General features: G+C 51.1%; 1 protein-coding gene across 4 annotated transcripts in view; it reads left to right on the forward strand.

Annotated features, from left to right (window-relative positions):
• The window catches only part of PPP1R13B (protein phosphatase 1 regulatory subunit 13B), a 74,839-nt gene extending 54,766 nt beyond the window's left edge, over positions 1 to 20,073 (forward strand). For 2 of the 4 annotated variants that reach the window (XM_079912831.1, XM_079912833.1), the window contains exons 5-18: positions 1,128 to 1,229; positions 3,636 to 3,810; positions 4,906 to 5,102; positions 7,230 to 7,370; positions 10,163 to 10,343; positions 11,801 to 11,905; positions 13,859 to 14,028; positions 14,390 to 14,891; positions 16,044 to 16,768; positions 17,321 to 17,458; positions 17,529 to 17,662; positions 18,270 to 18,436; positions 19,170 to 19,369; positions 19,943 to 20,073. In XM_079912831.1, the coding sequence (XP_079768957.1) occupies positions 1,128 to 1,229; positions 3,636 to 3,810; positions 4,906 to 5,102; positions 7,230 to 7,370; positions 10,163 to 10,343; positions 11,801 to 11,905; positions 13,859 to 14,028; positions 14,390 to 14,891; positions 16,044 to 16,768; positions 17,321 to 17,458; positions 17,529 to 17,662; positions 18,270 to 18,436; positions 19,170 to 19,369; positions 19,943 to 19,984 (2,979 nt within the window). In that variant the 3' untranslated portion in view covers positions 19,985 to 20,073. The remainder of the gene's footprint in view (positions 1 to 1,127; positions 1,230 to 3,635; positions 3,811 to 4,905; positions 5,103 to 7,229; positions 7,371 to 10,162; positions 10,344 to 11,800; positions 11,906 to 13,858; positions 14,029 to 14,389; positions 14,892 to 16,043; positions 16,769 to 17,320; positions 17,459 to 17,528; positions 17,663 to 18,269; positions 18,437 to 19,169; positions 19,370 to 19,942) is intronic. The other 2 variants (XR_013827082.1, XM_079912832.1) reach the window with 2 other exon arrangements.
• The last annotated feature ends 10 nt before the right edge of the window (positions 20,074 to 20,083 follow it).

Consider the following 20,083-nt stretch of genomic DNA (forward strand, 5'->3'; position numbering starts at 1 on the left):
CCTTGGAGAGAGGTAGGAAAAAAGAGGAATGATTTAATGTTCTAGAATATCTTGTGAGTATAAACAGATTTTATCCTAATTATTTTGTCAGTTTTGTTTTAGGGATGTTTGTCATCTTTGAAGTGGCATTGTTCTTGAGAATCCAGTTATACTTTAAAAAACTAGTTATAATTTTAAACCAATATCTTGTGATGATTAAATCACAAGATGGGATACTGGCTGTTAGGTCTAATTCTTCTTTATTTCTTACTTTTTAAATTGAGAAATAAATGTACAGAAGAATGTGTAAAACATGTATGGTTTAAAGAATTACTTAGCAGACACTCAGGTAACTACCACCCAGGCTTGGAGGTCCTCTTTTATTCTTTTTAAAGCAATTCTATCCAATTTATTTGTTTATTTATTTATTATTACAGTAAGTTGATTTACAATGCTGTGTTAGTTTCAGGTGTTCAGCAAAGTAATTCAGTTATACACACACATATATATTCTTTTTCATATTCTTTTCCATCACAGGTTATTATAAGATATTGAGACTTCCCTGGCGGTCCATTGGTTAAGACTCGGTTCTTTCACTGCCGAGGGCCCAGGTTCAATCCCTGGTCGGGGAACCAAGATCCCACAAGCTGCACGGCACGGCCAAAAAAAAGATGTTGAATGTAGTTCCCTGTATCCAATTTATTTATTTTTTTGTGGTACGCGGGCCTCTCACTGTTGTGGCCTCTCCCGTTGCGGAGACAGGCTCCGGATGCGCAGGCTCAGCGGCCATGGCTCACGGGCCCAGCCGCTCCGCGGCATGTGGGATCTTCCCGGACCGGGGCACGAACCCGTGTCCCCTGCATCGGCAGGCGGACTCTCAACCACTGCGCCACCAGGGAAGCCCTACACATTTATTTTTTACGTTGTTTATCCTTAAACATTTGACATCCCAGTTTACTCAAATAAATTTAATAGAAGCAGTCAACAATTAGGAGGAAAAGTTCTTATGAGAAAGTAAACTTATTTATCTTCTCTTAGCTTCTAGGGAACCTATTTAAAAATCCTGATGTGTGTGCATTTTGACACTAGAGAAAATGATTATGCAGATAAACATACATTCCAGTCTGAGTTTGTTTTGTTCCCTGCAGATTGGAAATCCACGTGTCGAACTTACCCTCTCAGAACTCCAAGATATGGCAGCTAGGCAACAACAGCAAATTGAAAACCAGCAGCAAATGTTGGTTGCCAAGGTAAGTTATTAAAGCAGCGGTGGGGAAATGTTCAACAAGTGTGTCCTTCGGCATTACTTTAGATTACCTGGCTAACCCCTGCAAGTAGGACCATGCCGCCACAGTGTTAAACACAATATCTTTTTTTTTTTTTTTTTTTTGGCGGTACGCGGGCCCCCCACTGTTGTGGCCTCTCCGGTTGCGGAGCACAGGCTCCAGACGCTCAGGCTCAGCGGCCATGGCTCACGGGCCCAGCCGCTCCGCGGCATGTGGGATCTTCCCGGACCGGGGCACGAACCCGTGTCCCCTACATCGGCAGGCGGACTCTCAACCACTGCGCCACCAGGGAAGCCCTAAACACAATATCTTAATTATCTCTTCTGTAATCATAAATGCATACTATAGCTTCTTGAAGTTGGGAAAGTATCAGAACAAGAGCATCTGACCCTTGACTTGCACACACAACCCCCCGGGACAGGAAACAGTTGGCCTTACCCAATTGTAGATAAAATTTGGAAAGAAAGGATGCTTTCCATTGTCCCCTCCTTTTCCCTCTGGATGTGTTCTCGGCTGATGTAGTTGGCATTAGTGTTCTAGAGGAGGCCAATGACCTGTGATAAGACACTGGCCGTGGGCCCCCAAGACAGTGGCTTCCCTTTATCCCACCCTACAAGGAATTTGTTTGGTTTATTTTGGTGCACGGCATCATCAGCACTCATTATTTACACTGAGTACTGGATTTGTTGTTGAAACTCTGTCGTAGCATTTGAAACTGTTGCCGACCCGCAGTGAGGCCAAACAGACCAAAACAGAAATGTTGGAGTTTGGAAAAGAGAAAGGTTTATTGCAGGGCCAAGTGAGGAAAATGGGTGGCTCATGCTCAAAAAATTTGAATTCCTTGGTGGTTCTCAGGGAAGCATTTTTATAGGCAAAATTTAGGGGAGGGCTGCAGGGTGTGTGGCTTTCTTCTGATTCGTTGGTGGTGAGGAAACAGGCTGGTGTTCCGGAGTCTGTGCTCAGCGTGGAGTTAGCATCCTCCACCTGGGTGGGGGCCTTAGTTCCTGCAGAAGAGCTCAAGGGTATATCGTTCTGTGTGTCCCTGGAGGAGGAGCCAGGACCCTGTTGTTTCCTGACTGTTCCTCCTTTGTTCCTGCATTCTCTTACTTCCCTGGTTAGTAACTGAATCTGCCTTTTAGGGCTCAGGGAAGGCATAGGAATCTGAAGCCTTTTCCCTACAAACCAGAAATGGGGGCGCAGAAAAGGCTTATGTACCTGGGACGGCCCCACAGGATCCTGCTTGCTTTCAAAACTTTTCTAAATAATGGTTTAGTCTTGGACTAAAAAATCAGACCTATCACCCATGCCTGCTGAAAATGATTTCATGTTCTAATGATCGTAAATGTTCTGAAACTGCTGTAGAGAGAACATGTTAACGCCACTACCTAGGTTTTTCATGCTTGCTCTGTAGAGAGATTTTCTTAAGAACCAAATGTCCAGTTCAATTTTTTATCATTTATTGAAAGACCATGTGATTCTGTACACTTTTATGTAAATAATAGTTTAAGTTGGACTTGTTTTTAAAAGTTGTCTTACAAAGTTTATTGGATTTACAAGAATAAAGAACAGTTAAAAGTAATTGGAAAGTATTTTCATTCCATTTCTAAGATGAAATGTACGTGGTATTATGTCATTATAAAATTTTCTAATTCTACTTTTTATTTTCTTTCCAAATATTGATCCAAGAGTATTGCTATTTTAAAAAAACCTTAGATATTTTCAGCAGTGTAATTCACAAGTTAATGCTGATCTTTCCATATTGAAGCACATATTCCCTTCCCTTAGTGTGCAGTGTGTAACGCCTACACAGTCACACTTAAGCCTCTTCTTAAGTATGTTTTATGCATACAGATGGGACCATGGATAATGCTGACTGTTACCCTTAAGGTGTGCTTTCACATGAGTAGGGAAAAAAACTATTGAAGAGTATCGCATATATTTTTACTGTAGGACTGTCCTGTTCTTGTCTGACTATAAAATGTTTGATTACTTTTGAAGGAACTAATCCTAAAGAAAACAAACCCTTCCTCAAAAGTTCCTGTCACTTAGCAGATTAGAGGTTCATCTCCTTACTGCTCACCTTATCTCTTTTCAATATAAAATTCTCTGCTACTCAGTGCTCATTTCCTTTAGGAGGTTAATATGAGGGACCCTTGAAAGCCGCTTTGTAGCAGCAGGAAACCTGGTACTGGCGGCAGGAAGCTTAGGCTGCTGGGGCTTCACACACAGGATGGAGGTGGAAGCGTGGCTGGCATTTCTGTAGCATTCATTAAGATAGGAGATACTGAGGGATCCACTTAAATTTTTTTAGTGTACAAAAGTTACTGTATGTTTCAGTTTTCAAAGTTAGCTATTTTCCTCTCTCAATAGGAACAGCGTTTACATTTTCTAAAGCAACAGGAGCGCCGTCAGCAGCAGTCTATTTCTGAAAATGAAAAGCTTCAGAAATTGAAAGAAAGAGTTGAAGCCCAGGAAAATAAACTGAAGAAGATCCGTGCCATGAGAGGACAAGTAGACTACAGCAAAATCATGAATGGCAATCTGTGTACGTGCCGCGGCCCACTGGCACCCTGACACTCAGCAGGCGTAGATGACGTGAGACAGAGGCCAGCTTCCAGATGCTCTCAGTCACAAGCTGATGTCAGATCTTGCTGTAGAAAAGCACTAAAGCTTTGCTCTGTCATCTGCATCTAACTGGATGGATTGGTTAGATTAAGAGATTTTAGAAAATCTTCTGCAGCTTTAGCAATGTGGTAGAGAGATCCTTTTGTTACCTTGGTTGTAGCCACCCTTTGGACTGGGGCTAGGGTACTCTTTTTTTTTTTTTTTTTTTTTTTTTTTTGCTGTGTTGGGTCTTCGTTTCTGTGTGAGGGCTTTCTCTAGTTGTGGCAAGGGGGGGGCCACTCTTCATCGCAGTGCACGGGCCTCTCACTATCGCGGTCTCTCTTGATGCGGAGCAGGCTCAGCGCAAGCTCAGTAGTTGTGGCGCACGGGCTTAGTTGCTCCGCGGCATGTGGGATCTTCCCAGACCAGGGCTCGAACCCGTGTCCCCTGCATTAGCAGGCGGATTCTCAACCACTGCGCCACCAGGGAAGCCCGGGGCTAGGGTACTCTTAAGACTCAACTCATCATGAGGGTCTGTTTTAATTGAACAGCATAAATTTTATCTGTGTATTAAGATAAAGCATACAAATGCTCACTTTTTATTTGTGTGCGTGGATTGTTACTTCATCAGTCAGTTCTGTCAGTACCTACTTTATGTTACAGAATAAGCAAGATAGATTTGGATGGTCCTGCCCTCACAGAGCCTTGGTCTCTTTGGTGCCTTGAGATTCCTAAGTGGCTTGACCAAGATAGCTTTTGGACAGATTGCCCTGATTTAAAAATATTCAATAATTAGTGCAAATTAATTGTTTGTCATATGAGCGGTCACATTATGTGTTCCAAAGGCTTGTTGAAGTGTGTTTTGGATTATGGATATTACAACTTTCTCTCCAAGGTCTGGCACTAGATGATGCTAAAGTTGAGTTAAATGGATAGAAATGAAGAAATCACAAAATAAAAATAGCAAAATACTGTGAAAAAAAGAATATCAACTAAATTATGGTTTTTTTTTCCCCTAATTGGTGGGAAATTATAGCTGCCGAAATAGAAAGGTTCAGTGCCATGTTCCAGGAAAAGAAGCAAGAAGTACAGACTGCAATTTTAAGAGTTGATCAGCTCAGTCAGCAATTGGAAGATTTAAAGAAGGGAAAACTGAATGGGTTCCAGTCTTACAATGGCAAGCTGACAGGACCAGCAGCAGTGGAGCTGAAAAGACTGTACCAAGAGCTACAGGTAACTCACCTGGGTCCGAGGAATGATTCTATTAAAACTTCCTTATCTTTTGAGTTTTCTTTCAGTGTGGAAACCTCAGGAACTGGAAACAAATTAATGGATTCTAATTTAATAGTAGGCACAAAATGTATTCAGTACAAAATAATTTTTTAAACAGCTTTGAGACATAATTCACATAGCATACGATTCACCCATTTAAAGCATACAATTAAGTGGTTTTCAGTATCTTCACAGAGTTCTGTATACGCCACCACAGTTGATTTTAGAATATCTTCATCACCCCCAAAAGACACCTTTTAGCCATCACCCCACAACCCCCTATCCCTCTAGCCCTAAGCAACCATGACTCTGCTTTCCATCGCTATGGATTTGCCTATTCCAGAAATTTCATATGAATGGAATCATGCAGTTGTAGTTCTTTGTGACTTGCTTCTTTCACTTAGCATGTTTTTGGTACAGCAATTTCGGTATGAATTTAATTGGCAATATGATGAACTGGTAAAGAATTAAGCTTTAGATAATACTTAAGGCCTCTGTGTAAACTGTGTTTTGACAAGATAGATGCTTATTTGTTAAATCCTTGTCTTAGTCAGCTTGGGCTGCCTTAAAGCAACAGACATTTATGTCTCACAGTTCTGGAGGCTGGAAGTCCAAGATCAGTTCATGGTGAGGGTCCACTTCCTGGCTGCCTTCTTGTTGTGTCCGCACATGCTCTGATCTCTCTTCCTCCTCCTATAAGGACACTAACCCCATCATGAAGGCCCCACCCTCACGACCTTATCTAAGCCTAATTACCTCCCAAGGGCCCCATCTCCAAATACTATCACATTGGGGATTAGGGCTTCCACATATGAATTTTGGGAGGACACAATCATAACAACCCTCAAGATTCCCATTTCTCAGAAATTGTCATTCAGCAGGTGATTTTTTAAAAATATTTATTTATTTATTTAGGCTGAGCCAGGTCTTAGTTGCGGCACGCAGGATCTTTAGTTGCGGCATGCAGACTCTTGGTTATGGCATGCGGGATTTAGTTCCCTGACCAGGGATTGAACCTGGGCCCCCTGCACTGGGAGTGCAGAGTCGTACCCACTGGACCACCAGGGAAGTCCCCAGCAGGTGATTTTTCAAGCCAGATACAAGTTTTGCAGTTATATTAGTACTTGCTAGAAAAAGTATTATATCATTTTACGAAATGCAGATTTTTAATTACAGAGAGTAAACTCACTTGTTGCCATTAAGTTCTGTAATGTAAATGCATAGAAACAAAGTGTTATAAAAATTTATTACTTTTTATATTTTTAAGCAGTTGTTAAAAGTGCAGGGTTTTTCTTTTTTTTTAACATCTTTATTGGAGTATAATTGCTTTACATTGTTGTGTTTCTGCTATATAACAAAGTGAATTAGCTATACGTATACATATATCCTCATATCCCCTCCCTCATGCAAGTGCAGGGTTTTTTAAGGATTTATTTTTGGTAAAGTGTGAAGACTGTAGTACATTTATTTATATATATTTCCAATTTTTTGACTGCAATCTAGGTTATAGAGTACATGTTACCTCCTGTCTATACACATATGCCAGTATGTATGTGCTGGTACATGTGTGCACCTGAAGGAGTTTAGCAAGACAAGACTTAACCTTCTATGTGCAGTGCACTCTGATGTTTTCTATTCTCTATTTCATTTTTTAAAAGTGCTCCCATTAAAATGATATAAGAACATTCTGTTTGGTGATTTGGCCATCCTTGGGTTTCCTGCTGCCACATTCAACGGACTGTGTGGGGCAGAACAGATACCCCTCCTTATGTCACTGAACCCACCCACCCCCGTTCCCTAGGACCACAGGCATGGTGTCCCACAGTCATTACTGGTACTAGTCATTCCGTACGCTTTGAAGAAGACACATTTGCAGATATTTGCTCTTTTTTTGTTCCATAAGAAATATGTTCCGGCTTCATCTGTGCTGTACCTGTAAAATATTTAGCATACAGGGGACGATGCCTGTATGTAAATACACATAAGAACTCAATGTTGCTTTTTTCTTCTTTTTTTAATCCCCCTAACAATGAGAACTTGACTATTTAGTTAATACAAATCATGAATGTTGTGTTTTCTATTTTGCAGATTCGTAATCAGCTCAACCAGGAGCAGAATTCAAAGCTCCAGCAGCAGAAGGAGCTCTTGAATAAGCGCAACATGGAGGTGGCCGTGATGGACAAGCGGATCAACGAACTGCGTGAACGTCTTTATGGGAAAAAAATTCAGGCATGTGAAAAAGAAAATATTTCCGTGAGATAAACTACTGAAAATGGTTCATCCTCAAAGTGTACATTTCACTGTAATGCCATTCTGCTCCCCCCATTTGCCATAGCTGATAAACATAAATTGGCCATAAACCATAAAAAGTGACAGTAGAAGAAAGTTCATGTTCCCAAAGACACAGTTGTTTCCTGGTGTATGTATGGATCAAAACCGCCCGGTGCGCAGCTCCTCACCATTCATTCTCCCCAGGCAGCTCTGTCTCCTTTCCACTGGGGGGCAGCTTTGGCGCTGGAGTTGCAGCAACCATTTTAAGCTGCGCCATGTGCATAAATTCCTTGACCTTGTGTAGCCTTGTGTCCTTGCTGTGAACTGAGAATTGCTATAAGGATTCTGAGAAATAACCCATGTGGAAAGACTTTGTAAACTCTTGAGAAAAGTGCTATATAAGGAGTTATTGCTTTTTAAAAATCTTTATTTGGTATTTTGAATTTCAAAGGTAGTAAATACTCATTGGAAGAAAGTTAAAACAGTGCAAAAATATTTAAAGGAAAATGTGGAAGTCCCTTCCATCCTTCTCATTCTCCAGGGATGATAGTTATTAACGGTTCCAGTCTTTTGCTTAATATAGAGAGAAAGGTATTCAATTTTTAATTGAAAATGGAATTGTAGGAATTATATCATTCACACTGTTCTGTACCTAGTCTTTTTTTTTTTTTTTTTTTTGGAACTGCAATATGGGTATCTTTCCAGGTCATTATTACCTCATTCCTTTTGTAACTTCTGTGTAAAATTCCATGTTCCAGGGCCTGTGGTCACGTTACCCAGCCCTGTTGTTAGGCAGGGTGCCCCTGAGTCTTGCTGTTGCTGTCAGTGCTTCATGAGCGTATGCATCGCTGGGAGTTCGTGGGAGGATAAGGGACTGCTGTGTGTGGTGTCTTTGGCTGGATGTAGCACTTGACCTTTCGTTCCACCAGTGGTGCTCAGTGTTTGAGGGGAGCAGTGCCTGAGTGGAGAGCTGATTGGCACTTTGCCCTCAGGAGTGGAAATGGAGCAGGCAGCCAGGTAGCTGGGACAGTGCTCCCAGAGTTCCTCTCTCCACACTCCAAAACCAGTGCTTTCACGTTGACAGGTGTCCTCTTGTCAGCTCCTGCTGCTCTGAAGGTAGCTCTCAGGAGGCGAGGTGCAGGCTTCAGCAGCTTCGCCTGGTGGGATGGGTTAGGAGGACACGAGAGGCAGAAGGGTACTGCCACTTCTGTGGGCATCGTGATCAGTGGTCTCAGGTGAAAAGTCTCTTATTTACAAATCCACACTTTTTTTTTTTTAACCAGAGTGCTTAAAGGTCAATGGTTGATCTGTATGATGCCATGATTTCAGATAATGATTTCCTTGTTCTCTCAATTAACAACACACAGAGCATGGGAGAGGACGTGTGCCCCTGCTCCATGCTTGCTTACATTACAGTCTTAGTGGTGGGTCAGGGGTCTCCGGAGAACAGAATCAGTTCTGTGTGTACCTGTGTGTAGAGACTGATCAGTCGACTGACTGTAAGGAACTGCCTCATGCGGTTGTGGAGGCAGGCACACCCCAAATCTGCAGGGCTGGCTGGCAGCCTGAAACCCAGGGAGTTGTCTGAAACCCAGGGAGTTGTGGATGTTGCAGCATGAGTCTGAAGGCAGTCTAGAGGTGGAATTTCCTCTTCCTCTGAGGACCTCAGTCTTTCTCTGTAAGCCCTTCAACTGATTGGATGCAGCCCACCCACATTATGGAGGGCAATCTGCTTTACTCAAAGTCTGTTGATTTAAATGTTAAAAATACCGTTACAGCAACATCTAGACATGTTTGACCAAATATCTGGGTATCACAGCCTAGCCAAGTTGATAGGTAAAATTAACCGTCACAGATGGCTACATAAATATTACTTCTTATTCCATCTGATACTTCAAGGGATCTCCCTGAAGAAGTTGGTGCTTCTGCAGAGATGTGTCTCCAACCCAAAGGTTTTAGGCACCTTTGAACAATTGTCAAAATCATCAATGCTTTCTCCAAAATGACACATGCTCATGCATGCAGAATTTTGCAAACAGTTGTAGGATGGGTATGGCTCTCTCAGAGCCTGTCTGGGGAACTCTAAGGGTCAGTGTTTCTCTAGTCAGATCCCTGTTTTGCAGGCTTTTTTTGTTGGGCAGTGTCACGTGACCAGTGTCATTGGCTGTGGCCCGGTGTCCTTGCTGAGAACAGCAGAGCTGCCTTCAGGGAACTGGTCAGAGTCTCACCTGGTTCCAGACCCTATTACTTTGTCCTGCGTGGCTCATTCAGTCCTTACAACAACGCTTATCCCGAATTTTCGGACATGGGCACAGAGGCTCAGAGATGTTCCATCACTTGCCCAAGGCAGCCCAGCGAGTAAGTGGCAGAGCAGGATTTGAAGCCAGGCTCAGAGCCCAGGCTTGACGATGCCTCTGTGCCCACCCAGGGAAGGGAGTGCATCCCCAGGTGAGAGGGTTATGTACACAGAGGGGTCCTGAGGGGTTGCTCTGTTACACACTCGGCTCCTGGTTTTATAACTCACAAACAGGTAGGTGTTATCACAGAGCATCACTCATGTGGGACTGTGGGCTCAGGCCCTTTTTTGAAGTCTTGCCCTTTCTAGGTACTGATCTTCTAGGGTCATGGAGCTTCCTACGTATGAACTGTTGAGTGACTGGCTCAAATCTGAGCAGTCGGTCATACTAGGCTTACAGTTAAAAGAACTTAACTGAGGATAATCTTGACTCTGATTTCTTCCCATTTTATAGCTGAGCCGTGTGAATGGCACGTCGTCGCCACAGTCACCCCTGAGCACGCCTGGCAGGGTCGCTGCGGTGGGGCCTTACATCCAGGTTCCCAGCACCGGCAGCTATCCTGCCCCCGGAGACCCCATAAAGCCTCAGTCTCTCACTATCGCCTCAAGTGCTGCCCACGGAAGATCCAAATCCGGTGAGTGGCCTGGGTCCTCTTTCGAGGGGAGAGTGAGCAGGAAGAGGGACTGTGGGGGTGACAGTAGCCTCAGAGAAGACCCCCACGTTGCACCCAGCCTCTGTGATGTGTCCTCCAAGGCACTTTGTCCTCTAGGGCAGCATTTGGGGAGCTGTGTGCCACCACAGTAATGATGATCCTAAAACAAGAACAGGTTCTCTTTTTTGGACTCAGTGTCCTTACTGTGTGGCTTCTCAAAACACAAATTAGTTAAGACCTGAGCCTCTCCTGCCACAGGTTTTGTTTGCCTGTGAGGGTGCTCGCTGGCGGCAGGGGACGCGTCACTGTAGCCTGGGCTGCTGCTCGTCCTCACGCTGCGGCCCAGGCAGAGGGCTGCCTCCACATCAGCAGAGCCTGTAGCTGCTCTGCCTTCCCTACCCAGCATGGTCTCTGTCCACCAGAGCGTCCACAAGCCACCCCTTTGGCTCTTGGCCACCCTGAATCGTGCGGTGTGACTGGACTCGGGCCCCAGCGCCGAGCCGGTGCGTAGCCGTCCCGAGGACATGGAGCCCCTGTGGCGCCCCCAGCTTCCTAGCCGAGCGCAGGCCCAGGTCTCCACGGAGACTCTGCACTGTGTGCTCCGAGGAAGACGGCTGTGCTTTAAACTGATGCATGAGATGCCAGGGCTCCTTGGCAGTGAGACTTTGTATATGACAGGGCTGCCATGCTGGCCCATCACACACGGAATCACAGAGCACAGGTGACATGCCTGACAGCAGTAGTGCTGACTGGGTCAGGGCTACATTTTGAGGACGTTTTTCCAGGTTTGGTGGTAGATTTGTGCTGGTCTTTCATTTGGTCGCTTTGAGTTCTCTTGCCTGGCACCTGGTCTGAGCAGCAACACCACTGCTGCCCCCGCTGGAGGACCGGGGGCTTGCTCCGACCCAGGTGGGAGGAGGCGTCCCCAGTCCTCGTGGGCCACGTGCCCGGCTCAGATCTCTTCGTGGCTGTGTCTCAGAAGCCACGTGGAGTGCGTGGTCGGCATGAAACTCTAATTGCAGCTTTCTTTGATAAGCTGTTATTTATAGTTTGAACCACCCGATGGTGGGAGTATATATTCAGCTATTGCCGATGGCAGATAATTAGCGCAGCCGGCTCCTTCTCTGCTTAAATATCTCAAACCTGCCCCGAGCTGAGGATGGCTCGAGTTTCCCCTCTTCTCTGTGGGTGTGTGCTAGGCCGCCTCACAGAGGCTGCCGGGAGAAGACCCCTCGCAGGGCCGGGAGACCGTGTCCTCCGGAGGTTCGGCAGTAGCCTCGCTCCTCCTCTGTGCTGTGGGGTGAGTGGGCGCAGGAAACCTGTGTCACCCCCACGGTGGGGGGCAGTATCTCGGCCCAGATGTAGAGCCGGGGTGAGAAAATCTCCCAGGGGAGACTAACTGTGCTGTCGGCTGTCTTTCTGGTTCCCGTGTCACACAGATGGCCGTGGTAAACCCAGAGTGACCAGCTCGTGGGCAGTGTCAGACCTCGACGCCGGGCCTGACCGTGGCTCGTCACAGCGCCCCACAAGCCCGTTTGCGAACCGTATGTTGGCCGGCAGGCCCGGTGGGGAGCTCTGGTGACAGTGCCAAATCAGCCGTGGCTGCTCTTCCAAACTGACGAAGGCCTGCTCCTCGCATTCAGGCGTGAGGCAGAAGCCATGTATATGTTGATCGGTCCCCACCTTCAACCGGTGTGCGACTTGGGCTGGGTCGGAACACCAGATCCTCCTCAGGAAGGGTTTGACAGGTGCTGGCCCAGCAAGGGTTTTTTGGTTTTGTTTTTACAAAATTAAGATGATTTTCTGAGTTTATTATGAGGGTTTTAGTTTTATCTTCAGTACAGGAATCTCCCATCATACTTAGATGATTTTGTCCCTTTATAATAATAATAAATGGTCTTCCTTCTGTACCTCCTGCCTCATCCTGAAGAAAGAAAATTCCTAGTCCCTGTCCAGTCCCTTTGTGCCTGATCTCTGCGAACTCTGCCATGGCTGTGGGATCTGAGGAGCAGCTGGGGGCCGCATTTTATGTGATCCTGAGAGAGGTCAGGGACTCCAGCCCCCACGGCCAGCCCCATCCTCCCTCCTGAGTCAGCAGCAGGCTCTGTCCATCTTCCCCTCAGCCCGGAGTTTGCACCTTGGTGCATCCTTGGTGAACCTGTGCATCTCTGGCCCACACACCCCCCGGTCTGATACGACCAAGGGGGTGTGAAAGCACACACACTTCTGGCCCGGAAGAGGCTGATGGGCCACACAGAGCAAAGCGATGGTTTGGACTAAGGCCTGGGAATGCCTCACCAGGGCCCTAGCAGCGGCCTGGAGCCTGCAGTGGTTTCCAGCCATGGAGGAACTGAGCCGGAGGAGCAGTGGACACATGGGCTGGCCGTGCTGCTGCCAGAGATAGATTGGCTTAGGAGCTGTCGCTGCTCGGGCACTCAAAGGCCCTCTCATCCTCACTGCGCTGGCGCTGCCTTGTGTGGCTGTGTGCAGAGTGGATTTGAGAGTTTGCTCTTCCTGTTTTGTGAGTCGCACGTTTGGGCTCAAGCACAATTGCTGTAAGGGAGGGTGATTTCCCTGCTGCTCTGCTGTTGCCCCACCTGCCCGTGCTGGCAGACGGGAGGAGAGGCGAGGGTGTGCTTCTCTTACAGGAGGGCCCAGAACAGTGCCCCTGGCTGCTTTCCCTCCCATACGGCTGATGGCTGGGAGGGTTCCCACTCCGGTCCAGCCCTGTACCGCTGCGGAGAGAAGCAGGGGCCTGAGGCGGGCTGAGATCTAACCCTGTGGGCTCACTGTGAGTGGGCCTGTGTTACCAGGGAATGCTTCTGCACCCTTTCTCAGTTTGGAAGATGCTATGTTAAAAAACATACCTTTTCAGTGGCTGTCCTGAAAATGCTGGGTTGACTGGCTTTCTAATCACTGCAACAGAATAATAGCCTGCTACTCCAATCACTGGGAGCTTGTACTGTCCTCCTGTGATCATGAATTATTTTAAGAGGGTGGAAATTTCTAACAGATTAAAGTCAAATCTTTCTTTTAATACTAGAAGCAGTACAGGTCAAACCTGTTATGAAGTTAAAAGATGTCTTTTTTTATATTGCTGTCTGTATTTGTAAATAGTGTTTGAACACCAAGTGCCGACGCTTATGTTATTCATTGGTGTCGATGTAATGGCTTTGACCTGTATTTCAGTGGGCGCTAAGAATGTTTCTGCAATCCTCTGGCCCCTCTCCCGGGCTGGAGCAGCCCTGTGCTTGGTCATGGAGTCTCTGCACACGTGACCGCACGTGGGCACTGGTGAGGCGGTGCCGGCAGAGGCCGACCTTGGTCGTCCTGCCGCGCAGCAGCCGGTGTGTGTGTGGGGGGCACCTCCTGGTCATGGAGCTCCGTCAGAGCGTGACGTTCCAGAAGGTGATTTTTGCTTCTGGCAGGGGGTTGTTCTTATGTTGGTTCAACTAATTTCAAGAAAAATTTTACTTAAATTCTGTGTTCTTTTCAAGCCAATGATGGAAACTGGCCAACATTAAAACAAAATTCTAGCTCTTTGGTGAAACCGACGCAGATCGCCAGTGTGGACTGGAAGGACCCGAACGTGGAGGGGCCGCTCAAGCAGGGGGCCGTCTCGAGCCAGCCTACGCCCTTGTCAGCCTTGGGAGCCCCGGAGAAGCTGGTAGGCCGTTTGTCTTTGTCACAAAACACAAACAAGCTCCTGACTGACTACATCCTTATTTAGCCTTCGTCTTTATCTAAGTGGTAGGAGGTGTCACGAGGCAAATTAATCCTGTTGGTGTCCAAATCATACCCAAGTCTGAAGGAGTTCATGGACCCTGAGCACGAGAGTAGGGTACAGGTGTGAGGCCTTTGGTCAGGGTCGTTCACCCTGCTGTTCACCCCCACGGCGTGCCCCGTGCCTGGTCACAAGCCTGTTTGAAGGATTACAAGTCCTGCTTTGTGCTCTTGTGACCGTGGATGGAAACGTGCTTGACTTTTCAAAGGATGACTTTGTCTTTCTTTTTAACACCTAAATTTAGGGCATCGAGATTGGTAAAGTGCCACCTCCCATCCCTGGTGTCGGCAAGCAGCTGCCCCCAAGCTATGGGACGTACCCAAGCCCTGCGCCCGCGGGCCCAGGCTCGACAAACTCCCTGGAGAGGAGGAAGGAGGGCAGCTTGCCCAGGCCCAGCGCAGGCCTGCCCAGTCGGCAGAAACCTGCACCGCTGCCCCCTGCGGCTGGCCCCCACCAGCCAGGGTCCTCCCAGCAGATTCAGCAGAGGATTTCTGTGCCACCAAGTCCCACGTACCCACCGGCGGGGCTGCCTGCCTTTCCAGCTGGCGACGGCAAACCTGAACTCCCACTGACTGTGGCCATTAGGCCCTTTCTGGCTGATAAAGGGTCAAGGCCACAATCCCCCAGGAAAGGACCACAGACAGTGAATTCAAGTTCCATATACTCCATGTACCTCCAGCAAGCCACGCCACCTAAGAAGTACCAGCCAGCGGCGCACAGCACCTTAAATAAGTCGGTTAAAGCAGGTACGGTGGGTTTGCACTCGCCATCTCTCGGGGTGAGGAAGTCATACTTGAGAAAATGCCAATCCATATCCTTACTTCTGGGCCACGTGCTGTTTAGGATTAAACTTGATGCTGACATAAAGTGCGGCCTTGGGTATCTGTGTGAGGTGGGGGTAAAAGATGACATGCATGGAGCAGTTCTGCAGGTGGACCACCGCTCTCTGACTTCCTGTCTGAGCACCCGCCTGCCCACATTTCTCAGGAAATCCAGGTCTCGGAAGGCTGGCACTTTGGAATTTCCTCTTTTCCTCCTGCTTCGTAGTAACTCGTACAGGACCTATCTGGGGAGCTGGCGTAGTGGGAGCTCTGCCTGGATCTGATCCCCCTGGCCTCCTAGCAGTAGCTGAGCCAGGCCCCTAGGGGGTGATGCGAGGGGGGACGGTTTTGCTGCTTTGGGATCCTTTCCCAGAGCCCACAGGGGAGAAGAGCCCTGGTTTGGGTGCGGGAACATCAGCGCCGGGCCTCCTGGGGAGGCAGGTGTGAGCACAGAGCCCAGTTCCCCACATACGGAGGCTGACGGTGATTCCTCCCTGTGCGGCAGGATCCTGGGCATCTGGGCTGGGCTGGGGCCTCTTCAGACGTTCTTGGGCGTGGCTGCAGAACATTTCTAGAATCTAGTTTGAGAATCCCTAGGCAGGCCAGGCCACCCTGTGCCCAGGGATCTCCCAGGTGGATACACCAGCACTGGCCTGTGGCAGGCCCTGGCCCACGGGGGAAAGGCTTGCCGGGGCCACCGGATGAGCCTTCCTTTCTGGGGTGGCCTGCGTTTTACATCATTTGGTTTGGTCCCAGGTCACGTGGGTTCTTCTTGGCCAGGAAACAGTGAACACCTGTTTAGGGCAGGAAGGCAGGTTTGCAACCTTTTGTTCTTTTTCATTTGAGAAAGACCCAGTTCTGTAAAAACTGATAAACTAGAGACACTCCACCTTCCAGAAGGAGTTGGTGGGGTTCTGTGAGCAGCAGCTTCCTTTGGGATTTAATATGGGGACTTAGCATCCTCAGTGGCAGATTACAGTCTCTGTAGGAGCCCATATCTGTGTCGTCAAAGGTGCCTGGTGAGCAGGCCCCAGACGCCACAGGCTGCTGAGGTGGGTGTCCTCTGTGTCTCCCCAGTGTACGGTAAACCTGTTCTGCCCTCCGGCTCCACATCCCCGTCGCCGCTACCGTTTCTTCATGGGTCGCTGGCCACAAGCGCCTCGCATCCCCTGCCGCCTTCAGAAAGTGCTGAGAAGGAGCCAGAGCAGGACAGCCCTGCCGCCCCCGGAGACGGGGCCGCCGTGGAGAGCCTGCCGCGGCCGCTCAGCCCCACCAAGCTCACGCCCATTGTGCACTCGCCGTTGCGCTACCAGAGCGATGCTGACCTGGAGGCCCTGCGCAGGAAGCTGGCCAACGCGCCCCGGCCCCTGAAGAAGCGCGGCTCCATCACGGAGCCAGAGGGCCCCGGCGGGCCCAACATCCAGAAGCTGCTGTATCAGCGCTTCAACACCCTGGCTGGGGGCATGGAGGGCACCCCCTTCTACCAGCCCAGCCCCTCGCGGGACTTCCTGGGCTCCTTAGCCGACGTGGACAATGGCAACACTGCTGCCAACGGGAACCTGGGCGAGGCCGGCCCCACCCTGCCCATGGCCCCGCTCCCGGCCGAGCCTGCCCCCACCTCGGATGCCAATGACAACCGGCTCCCTTCCCCCGAACCAGAGGGGCCCATCTGTCCCCTGAACACCCACCAAACGGCTGAGCCTGCCGAGGACGACAACAACAACGTGGCCGCGGCCCCGCCCACTGAGCCGCCGCTCCCCCCATCGCTTCCCCCCGCCGCGCCCCCGCCGGCGGCCCCTACGGTGGGTGCCACCCCGGACCGGGGCCATGGCTCCCTAGTCACCCAGCCAGTGCCTGTGGAGGGCGTGCCTGCGTCGGGGCTGCTGGGAGCAGTGGGGCTCATCCGGGGCACGAGGGGCGGTGGCCTCTTACCAGAGAGCCAGCCTGGGGGCCCGAGGCGGCCCTGAGGAAGGGCAGCCATGTGGGGATCAGAAGGGCAGGCAGCAAGGGGAAGGAGAACCTTCTAGACAGAGCCCTGGAGGGAGGGCAGTGCTGCAGGAGCAGAGGCAGGTGGGAGCCCCTCACGGCTGGCAGGGCGGAAGCAGTTGGGCTCGGCTGTGACCCCCCCCCCCCCACTTGCTGCCTCTCTCGGGTGCCCGTGGCGCAGCCCGGCCCCTGAGGCAGAGACACCCTCCGGAGCCAGGCTGGGCTGGCCTGAGAGCGGGCTGGCCCGGGGTGCCCGGCACCACTCGGGGCTGCGGGAGAAGCTCTGCCTTGGGCTTTCGGCCCTCCCCTCTGCCCCCCGGGCCTGCTTCCATGGGGTCACCCTGAAATCCAAAGCTTCCTCCCGATAGAGCAAACGGACCAACCTGAAGAAGCCCAACTCGGAGAGGACGGGGCACGGGCTGAGGGTCCGCTTCAACCCGCTGGCGCTTCTCCTTGACGCCTCCCTGGAGGGGGAGTTCGACCTGGTGCAGAGGATCATCTACGAGGTGAGTGGGCGGGCGGCCGCAGCCCTGGTGGCCCCGGGCAGGGCTGGGGCTCACGCGCCCTTTGTCCTAGGTGGAGGACCCCAGCAAGCCCAACGACGAGGGCATCACCCCGCTGCACAACGCCGTCTGTGCCGGGCACCACCAGATTGTGAAGTTCCTGCTGGATTTCGGGGTCAACGTGAATGCCGCCGACAGCGACGGCTGGTGAGGGCCCCGGGGCGCTGGGGTGGTGGGGAGAAGGGAAGAGGACGAGGGTGGCAACTTGGTCCCAGGCCTGCGTATCCTCCTGGTCTTCGTTCTCGCGGGGGTTTTGTTAAAGGCTCGGCCATGATCACGCTCTACGCGTGGCTGACCGCTGACTGTAGGCTGAGCCTCTGCTGATCCATACGTTTTTAAGCGGCCAGAAAGCCTGTGTGGAGGGGAGCCTTGCAGGCCGGCCGCTGCGCCGCAGGCCCTGTGCCCCGTGGGTCTCATCGTGAGCTTCAGGCAGCAGTCTGCACTGCTGCGTTTGAACAGCTGTTTTTTGTATATTGTGATACAACACAGCCGTCACTGTCGCAGCCATTGTAAGGGACACATCATTGGTGTGAGGGACATTCGTGCTGTTGCACTGTGAACACCCAGCTTCCAGGCCGGTGTTCAGTCCACTCCCCGCCCGCCCTTTTCAGAAACGTGTGTGTGGCCCAAAACTGTTAGTAGAAGTGAGGCCACTACACAGCCAGCAGCACAGCAGCTCGCGGGGCACTGAGCACACAGCCCTGGGGGCCGCCTGGGACCCGGCCGGGCGTGAGCACCTCCTCTGTCCCTCCAGGACGCCGCTGCACTGCGCTGCTTCCTGCAACAGCGTCCACCTCTGCAAACAGCTGGTGGAGAGCGGCGCCGCCATCTTTGCCTCCACCATCAGCGACGTTGAGACTGCTGCGGACAAGTGCGAAGAGGCGGAGGAAGGCTACCCCCAGTGCTCCCAGTTCTTACACGGTGCGGGGCGGGCGGCCGGGGGTCCCCAAGGGAGAGGCCTGTGAGGGCTGAGGTGTCCCACGGTGGGTCTCCCATCCTGTCCTGTGGGGGAGGGAAGCTCCCTTCTCCATTAGGCAGCGCTGGGTTTTCCAAGGGCTAAACAGTCACAGGCCATCCACGCTACACCCGATGGGAGAACCTGTGGGCCCAGCCTACCTTAGACCCTGGGGACAAAGTGACAAATGAAACAGGCAATGCCCTCCAGGCCCAGCTCCCAGGACAGAGGCCTTGTGGCGGGGCGGGGGGGGGGGGGGGGAGGGGGCGAGGGGGCGGCCGGCCTTCCTGGGGACCCGCAGGCGAGTCCTGGGTGTGCGCTCACTGGGTCGCAGTGGCTCCGTCGCTCTGGTGGTGAGTGCTTCCCACTGTCCAAGAGCAAGTCCCGCGGCTTCTTTAGTCGTCGACTTTTGGGAGTTTGTTCTGCGTGTGGGCTGTAAGTTTCACCTTAAGAAACGCCTTTTAGAACAACCCTGCTTTGCTTCTGGACACAAAGGTTCCGCCACGGTCCTCTTGCTGGGACGTGGAAGGGACTGTTGGCTTTAAGCGGAGGGTGGCAGCTGGCCTGGCTTCTGACCGCTCCACTGCGGCCCCCGCCGGGCTGCCCAAGGACAGCAGCGTGTCCCTTCTGGTCCTGCTGTGGGGCTCTCTCTGCAGCCCGCCCTCCATGGAGACCTGACCGTTTGCTCTCCCGTCCCAGGGGTGCAGGAGAAGTTGGGCGTGATGAACAAAGGCGTGGTGTATGCTCTGTGGGCTTACGAGGCCCAGAACAGTGACGAGCTGTCCTTCCACGAAGGGGATGCCCTCACCATCCTGAGGCGCAAGGACGAAAGCGAGACGGACTGGTGGTGGGCTCGCTTTGGGGACCGGGAGGGCTATGTGCCCAAAACCCTGCTGGGGGTAAGCACTCTGCGCTGCACCGGGGGCCCCGTGCCGGAGCCAGCTGTCCCCTCTACCTGCCCGTGGGCGTAACCTGGGCTCCAATCCTGCGGGCGGGAGACTGCCTTTCTCCAAGCCTCGTGGGAACCGTGGGGGGGCATCTGCCGGAGCCCCCCGACGGGGGCTGCTCAGAGTGCTCTGCTCGTGGGGTCGGTAATGCGGTGGGGGACAGGCGACTGCAGGCTGCTCCTCTGCGTTTCACTGATGCTTCCTCAGACCCTTGGCAGGGCCGTGCCTTTGCTCTCGTGCTCCGTGCCCGGTGGGGCTGGCAGATGCTTTCGTGACACAGTCACTGGACACCGTGGGCCTGCCAGGCACCTTTAGGGGCCTTACAGACAGTGTCAGTGTCGAGTGCCCTGAGAGGAAGAGGAATGGGGTATCCTGGGAGTTGGAAGTTCTCCGTAGGAGGGTGACAAGCTGAACTTCGGCCTGAAGGAGCTGGTGTGCGGACTTCTGAGGGCAGCCTGGCCTCTGGAAGGGGTTCCTGCCCAGTGGGTCGTCCCCTTGTCCTAACTCCTGTCCCTTGCTTCCCAGTTGTACCCACGGATCAAACCCCGACAGCGAACACTGGCCTGAACTTCCCTTGGGAGCACCGCACGGGCTTTCCAGCGACGAGGAGCCACTGAAGAGATGATTCTGCCATTTCCCTGGGAAGCTGAAGCTAGAAATGGCTTT

The sequence above is a fragment of the Stenella coeruleoalba genome (genome assembly GCF_951394435.1).
Source record: "Stenella coeruleoalba genome assembly, chromosome: 2".
Classification (NCBI taxonomy): Eukaryota; Metazoa; Chordata; class Mammalia; order Artiodactyla; family Delphinidae; genus Stenella; species Stenella coeruleoalba.